General features: G+C 39.2%; 1 protein-coding gene across 1 annotated transcript; it reads left to right on the forward strand.

Moving 5' to 3' along the window:
- Positions 1-5,598: 5,598 nt before the first annotated feature.
- On the forward strand, positions 5,599-6,678 carry LOC145466691 (uncharacterized). The gene is made up of 2 exons (XM_081450402.1): positions 5,599-6,264; positions 6,531-6,678. Exons 1-2 carry the CDS (start codon positions 5,750-5,752, stop codon positions 6,676-6,678), a joined length of 663 nt encoding a protein of 220 aa, XP_081306528.1. The 5' UTR covers positions 5,599-5,749.
- Positions 6,679-8,027: the final 1,349 nt, after the last annotated feature.

Here is an 8,027-nt window from a genome sequence, read left to right on the forward strand (position 1 = left end):
TGTACAGAGTAAATTCTTGTATTGAGACAAAAGCTTTTGAATGAACTTTATCATCACGAATCATACACGAGTGGGTCACTCAGTCATGGCATGAAACGAATTCTGGCTAAAGCAAAGTTGAAACAATTTAGGTTACCGTTGCCCAGAGTGCGTGCCTAAACAATTCGATTTGCGAATAACAAGTCGTTTCTCTCGCCACACTTGTTCAAACGAAACAAATATAGCAGTTCTCTCTGAACCCAGTCAAAGTTCTTGACAAAAACTCCAACGAGGCAGCCACAGTGTGCATGAGTTTGATATGTCTCCTGTGTGCTTCAGCCAGACTCTATGGCAATCCGTGTTGATCTTCAATTTTTGTCCATCCGTATGTTCTTTTGTGTGTACTCTATTATTTAAATGTTCCTTTAATGTTTTAAGTGTCTTTTAATATTTCTAATGTCTAAATTTGGCTTTTAAAACCGTGATATATATCCTCCAACTCGAGAGTTGTTGATACACTTATAGAAGAAGGAAAACCTTGATTTAATCTACTGTAAGCTCAAGATTTATGTAACATATTTATCAATAGTATACAAGCACCTTCACAATTATCAAGTCTTCTCTTTTAACATTTCACCCAGCTTACAGTCAGGTCTTAATTAGCTGCATGTATTAAATTGTGAGCACATAAATATTTGGATCTCAGTCTTACAGTACATCATATATATCACAATGTAATGTATTTTTTAAATTTTGTTTTAGGTGTCATACAACAAAGATGAAGATGAAGAGGCTAGCTGTTGACACCCTAATTTGAGGGCAACAAAAGAAGCTGCAGAATCAACAGAAATAACTGAACAGCAGCTAAGTTTGCCCAACTCAGCCTTTTTAAATTTTAAGGAATGTTTCAGTTTTGTTCTTATCATTGATTCCTTACAATCATGAAAATCCAGATTTGTTCCATATAATAACAATAATTTAAGCTAAAATCTTGTGTATGGAAAATTGTTGGATTTGTAAACCAAAAAAGTAAGTAAATTATCTGAAAAAGTTCTCTTTTTATCAAACATGTAAAAGTTTGACCTTCATATCTGTTTTCAGTTTTACTTTTGATTCTTGACGTAATGAAAAAGAAATAGGATAATTATTCTTATGTTTAAATTCATGAAAGCCAATGTAATGAACCATTAATTTAAAACCTGTTTGATGTGATATCAGTGACTTTATTTGTTATTTTAATGCTGGGCATTAATCATCAAAACTTTGCCTGGCCTACAAATGATACAAAATTCCCAGTTTTTCTCAGATTTTCCAAAAAATTCCAACCTATTCTCAAAAAATCCTACAAATTCCAAGTTATTCTCAGAAATTCCTAGGAATTTTTGGGAATTTTAAGGAATTTTCAAGGTGAGTATATTTCACTTGGAATTCCTAGGAATTCCTAGGAATTCCGAGTCCGAATTACCGTGAAAATTCACACCTTAGATTCCTAGGAATTCCTAGGAATTTTTTCCTAGGAATTCTTAGGAAATTCCTAGGAAATTCCTAGGATTTCCTAGGAATTCTTAAAGTTTTCTCACAAGGGTATACAACCCTATACAGCGCTATACACCCCTATACAGCACTATACACCCTGATATAGCACTATACACCGCTATACACAACCCTCCAAGTTAACTTTTTTCCCTAGTGGCCATTTTGCCACTGACTGTTCAGGTTTGGTCGCCAGTGAAAAATTTTAGTTGCCAAAATATATGCATAAATTAATAATTAATTAATAATAAATAATAATCTTACTATTATCTAACTTATCATTAATAACATTTTCCTTGAACCACCAAGTAAATTGAAGTCCCGTTCAGTGAAAGAACTACCTAATGTTGATTCAAATATGCTTTTATTGGAATGATTGACGATCAAATGAAAATGAAAATTAAGAAAAAAAAGTCGCTTCAAAAAACACAGAAATATTTGTGTATATCATTTATAATTCACACAACAGGAGCAGTGCAAACGACACAGATTATAACAAGTTAAAATAAGATAGCCTCATTCGTAACTGAATGGCGGAAAGTTTATGTTTATCAAGGCGGCATTAAATTCTTGCTGAGACCATAAAGTGATCGCTATTTTTACCTTATCGCTTATGATCTTTTTTAAATGTTCAACCTCGTTTTCTGCTTGAATAAGCAAACGATATAACCAAATGATATAAAACTTCATCTGAAGACTGTATTGAAATGCACAGAAAAGTTCACGCTCAAATTGTTTGTCGTTTTGAATTTTAAAATATGCGAACCGCGGAACGCGAATACTCAACGCGAAAATACTTTCACAAGTAAGACGGATATTTTTTACTGATAAAATCTTTGACAATTTAAAAATGAACCCTGGTTGGTTCACACAAGTGAAATTTATTTACAGCTGCGAGCCGCTTCATCACAGTTTTTTTTATTTATAGAACCCCCTGTACTTGTGTTATCAAGTTTGCTGTAACGTCAAGTATTTTCGTGTCCACTGAAACAAAATACGTTTCTCAAATGGCTATCTCTAAAACGGGGAACGAGGAACGAGGAATGGAGGAAAAGGGGGGAACGGGGAATCTCTAAAAGGGGGAATCTCTAAAAGGGGGAATCTCTAAAAGAGGGAATCTCCAAACGGGGGAATCTCTAAAAGGGGGAATCTCTACAAGAGGGAAGCTCTAAAAGGGGGAATCTCTAAAAGGGGAAATCTCTAAAAGGGGGAATCTCTAAAAGGGGGAATCTCTAAAAAAGGGAAGCTCTAAAAGGGGGAATCTCTAAAAGGGGGAATCTCTAAAGGAGGGAAGCTCTAAAAGGGGGAAGTTCTAAAAGGGGGAATCTCTAAAAGAGGGAATCTCTAAAAGGGGGAATCTCTAAAAGGGGAAATCTCTAAAAGGGGGAATCTCTAAAAGGGGGAATCTCTAAAAGGGGGAATCTCTAAAAGAGGGAATCTCTAAAAGGGTTTAATCTCTAAATGAGGGAATCTCTAAAAGGGGGAATCTCTAAAAGGGGGAATCTCTAAAAGGGGGAATCTCTAAAAGGGGGAATCTCTAAAAGAGGGAATCTCTAAAAGGGTTTAATCTCTAAATGAGGGAATCTCTAAAAGGGGGAATCTCTAAAAGGGGGAATCTCTAAAAGGGGAAATCTCTAAAAGGGGGAATCTCTAAAAGGGGGAATCTCTAAAAGGGGGAATCTCTAAAAGGGGGAATCTCTAAAAGGGGGAATCTCTAAAAGGGGGAATCTCTAAAAGAGGGAATCTCTAAAAGGGTTTAATCTCTAAATGAGGGAATCTCTAAAAGGGGGAATCTCTAAAAGGGGGAATATCTAAAAGGGGGAATCTCTAAAAGGGGGAAGCTCTAAAAGGGGGAATCTCTAAAAGGGGGAATCTCTAAAAGGGGGAATCTCTAAAAGGGGGAATCTCTAAAAGGGGGAATCTCTAAAAGAGGGAATCTCTAAAAGGGTTTAATCTCTAAATGAGGGAATCTCTAAAAGGGGGAATCTCTAAAAGGGGGAATCTCTAAAAGGGGAAATCTCTAAAAGGGGGAATCTCTAAAAGGGGGAATCTCTAAAAGGGGGAATCTCTAAAAGGGGGAATCTCTAAAAGAGGGAATCTCTAAAAGGGTTTAATCTCTAAATGAGGGAATCTCTAAAAGGGGGAATATCTAAAAGGGGGAATCTCTAAAAGGGGGAATCTCTAAAAGGGGCAATCTGTAATCTGATATTACTCTCGTGCTTTTTTTTCCTGTAGACAAAACGATAATTTAATTTATTCTAAACCACAAAAGCAAATAACAAATTTTCATAACAGTATATTCTTAGTGTTTTCTTAGTGTTTTCCCAGCTCCTACAAATTGATGGCGACTGAACAATATCTGCTTTTATCGTAAATTAAACCAGAAAGCAGGATTTCGTCAAGCACTCCAAAACAACAGAACAAAACTAACAAACCTGGCAACGATATGTGCCTATGTTCTAAGCCCTAAAGGTTCTATCTATATTCTTAGTTCAGGAGTGACGTACAGATCTCGTTTGGATATCTAGCGATCGGCTTTCGCCAAAATCAGTGAGCTTACATATCACGGGCTCGTGTTTCCACGCGTAAGCTATCTTATTTCGATCCGTCTCCTCACGATAGTGGTGATTGCTAACTAACACATTTTAAGTCCCTGTACGCTATTCCATTTTTTTGCAAGTAGAGCAGTCCTCCTACAACATCAACGGCAATCTTATCCATAAATGTGCCCTCTATTCCATTGCAGTCTTGACTGTCGATAAGATACATTAACTCGTTAACGAGCTCAGCTTTCCTTCACCGCCGAAAACTTCAATATCGAAATACACGTACTCTAGCATAATTGCCATGGGGTCCTGGCAAACAGCTTTGAACTGGACGATGTTTTCGTGGCGTAGCTGTGACAACAACGTGGCCTCTTTGGCAAAAGCTTCAACAAAGCCGCAGAGGACGAGAGCAGTTTCTTCACTACGACGTCTACTGATTCGCGAGCGTTCTGGGAATATTTAGTTCTTAATACGGCACCAAATGAACCTTGTTCGATAACATCCTGTGTGCCGAGGTCATCCCACTTAAAATGTGGAAGACCTTGGAACTTAGCGACCTTTTTCTTTCGAAAAGTAAATGGCAGAGGAACTTTAAATTCCTCTCCACCTGACGGCATGGCGCAAAGAGCGGTCTGGATTAGCAAGGAATCACTGATTATACTGAGCAAATTTCCGCCAAAATCTCTGACTAGAACAAATGAATTTCTCTAGGAAGTATTGTGAAAAACTGGCACGAAAATCTCCTTACCACCGATGCGACGCCTTGAATCAAACCTCCCGCGAGCAGTTGGCGATTCATGCATTCACATGGTTTCCTAGGTCGCCCGCCATTCAATTTTTTTGTAACTAGAAAAAAATTTCCGGCAAAATTTTCAAAAAGTTAAACAACCTAGGGCTGTCAACAATTGAAATTGAACGCCTCACCAGGTATGTTTTAGCACAGTGAAAGATGACAACCGATCTTGTCGCGACATCTAAGCGAAAGTGGTCACAAAGAACAAGTCCGGATAAAATGTAGGTTAAAATTTACGGCGCGTTTTCAGGGTCAAAATTAAAAACTAACTTTTCCACCTTTCCTTACCTGCTAAGTAAAATGTCTGTCATTTCCTGTCTTTGAAATTAGACAGTACGCATCTCTTTTGACTTCCGAAACAATACATTCCGCGTTTCCTGAATACTAAAACCATAACATCCGGCATATTTTGACCTTTGAACAAAATTCTCCGCGTTTCCTGACTTCTCTCGAATTTTAAGTCCGGCATGTTCTGACTTTCAATGTAATTAGTTACCAAATGTTGTAATATTTAGTTTAAACATCTCAACGTAACATCCCATACTGACACCTGACAAGCAATTTAGTTCATAATGAAATCTCGCTGCTGAGCCGACATTTTGATTTGCAAAATTTGTAAATGCGCGTTTTCTGACTTCTCGATTCTACCAGGCGTCTTTTCCGCGCAAGCCTGGATCCCTGATGCAAACCTAGTGCCAGGACCCAAGGGGGCCGGAGTTTTCCCGGGGATTTATTAATGAGGTCGACGGCACAAGAGCAATTCTTGAGCAGTCTTCGCCATACATCATTCGACCTTGCAAGGAGACTTCAACAGGACACAGTTAGTGAAGATGTGGCTGATTATGTTCTGTTCCGATTGGAACAAATTTCTCGCCATTTGGTTCGACTTGCTGACAACATGCAGGTGTTTGATACAGTTCGACCCTCACTCGCCACTGTGACGCGAATGTTGTCGGAGGTAGAGCGGAATTGGTATCATTCCTCCCCGGCAGTAGCAAACCAGCCTAGAACGGTTGGGCGTCCTAGGTTCGAGATTCCACGGGAGCAGCTGCAATATCTTGCCGATTATGAAATCAACTTACCCGACATGTCCAGAGCCCTTGGTGTGAGTGAGAGTACCATAAAAAGACGTATGCGGGAGTACAATATCTCCATTACCGACAGGACGACAACCATTAGTGATGATGACCTTGATAACACGGTAAGATCCTTTCATAGGGATTTTCCAGATGCGGGATATCGGAGGGTCCAATCGCAGCTAGTGTTGCGCAATATAAATGTGCTCCAGCTGAGAGCCCGAGAATGCATGCAAAGAACGGATCCGGAGGGACTTGCAGTGAGATGGCTATTCCTTACACCAAGAGCTGTGTACTGTGGCACATGGCACATAGACTGGAATCATAAATTGATCAGGTGAACCTTATTCGTAATTGATTATAAATAAAATTTATTCAGATTTATTGCGCCTAGTTTCTAATACAGGTGGTTGTTGGTTAGTCTCTTTCCCAGCCGGTTTTTTTTTTCGGGGTGGAGGGTGGGGGGATGTTACGCAACGCTCTCTCCAAAGAAGCGTTGCGTGACACCCAAAAAACGGCTACGAAGGAGACTAGTTGTTGGTAGTGAGGACAGAATCCATGAAAGGACAGCAAAGTATGGACTCATGTATTTTTAAGTTTCAGATGGAAGATTGTAGTGCATTGTGGAGTTGATGGATACACAAGATTTCCTGTATATCTTAGGGCTGGAACAAAGAATACCGCAGCTACTGTTCTTGGCCTTTTCCAACAAGCAGTGGCAGAATATGGACTCCCCTCAAGGAATTTTTAATAAACCCTTATTAAAATAAAGTGTACAGTAGCCTCCGACAAAAGCACTTTTCAGTCATCAAAATGCTTCTCAAGACAAATAGATTTTCAAATTTACCACGGTCTTCATCCCATTGCCCTCCCCCCCCCCCCTCCCCCCGTGCAGGAGGAGGTAAGCCATTCCGGCACTCCTCTACACGTGTGGCCTCCTTTATCATGACCCTAGAGTGTGCCGCCTACTTTATGATTTCCTCCTGTTACTTTATTCCAATTTGAAAACTCTGATCACATGTTATGTGTATTATTGTAGGATCCACGCCTACGCGGAAAAGACGCCTGGTAGAATCGAGAAGTCAGAAAACGCGCATTTGCAAATTTTGCAAATCACAATGTCGGCTTAGCGGCGAGATTTCATTATGAACTAAATGGTTTGTCAGGTGCCGGCATGGGATGTTTAGTTGAGATGTTTAAACTAAGTAGTACGGTATTTGGTAACTAATTACATTGAAAGTCAGAACATGCCGGACTTAAAATTCGAGAGAAGTCAGGAAACGCGGAGAATTTTGTTCAAAGGTCAAAATATGCCGGATGTTATGATTTTAGTATTCAGGAAACGCGGAATGTATTGTTTCGGAGGTCAAAAGAGATGCGTACTGTCTAATTTCAAAGACAGGAAATGACAGACATTTTACTTAGCAGGTAAGGAAAGGTGGAAAAGTTAGTTTTTAATTTTGACCCTGAAAACGCACCATAAAAATTTGTTCGTCAGCGAATAACAATCCCGTATTGTCGTTTTTCTTTCATCGACCAACGTGTGGAACAAAGTGGCATATACATATAAACCTGAGATATATATTCTGACAGATATAACCTGACAGAGATATTCCCTGAGGAGATCAGTTTTTAAACTTGACCTTTGCGCGTTCCTGTGACATTTCCTGTAAAATGGCTAGATTGCGGAATGTCAGAGGCAGTAATAACTACTACTAATAAACTTTACCTGGTTTTTAAAAACATTTATTAAAAGGTATTTTATCCTGCGAACAGGCGTTCTAGCGAGAGCGTGTGGAACGGACGAAAAGAAATATTTGCGAGCGAAGGGAAGCCGAGCCGAGCGTTGCAATTTCGTTTCGCAAATTTCCCACTTGAGAGCATGTTCGCAGGCCATAAGCATTGAAGATTCCCACTTTTAAAGATTCTCAGTTGTAAGGATTCCCTCTTTTAAAGATTACCGCTTTTAATGATTTCTGCTTTTAATGATTCCCGCTTTTAAAAATTCCCACTTTTAGAGATTCCCTCTTTTAGAGATTCCCTCTTTTAGAGATTCCCCCTTTTAGAGATTCCCCCTTTTGGAGATTCCTTCTTTTAGAG

Source organism: Orbicella franksi, chromosome 13 (genome assembly GCF_964199315.1).
Source record: "Orbicella franksi chromosome 13, jaOrbFran1.1, whole genome shotgun sequence".
Lineage (NCBI taxonomy): Eukaryota > Metazoa > Cnidaria > Anthozoa > Scleractinia > Merulinidae > Orbicella > Orbicella franksi.

What these genes read in the sequence shown, in the direction of transcription:
- LOC145466691 (XM_081450402.1), top strand. Translation starts at nt 5,750, where the DNA reads ATGCAGGTGTTTGATACAGTTCGACCCTCACTCGCCACTGTGACGCGA. An exon ending in TGGAATCATAAATTGATCAG is followed by an intron (nt 6,265 to 6,530) that starts GTGAACCTTATT and finishes TTTAAGTTTCAG; the next exon opens with ATGGAAGATTGTAGTGCATT.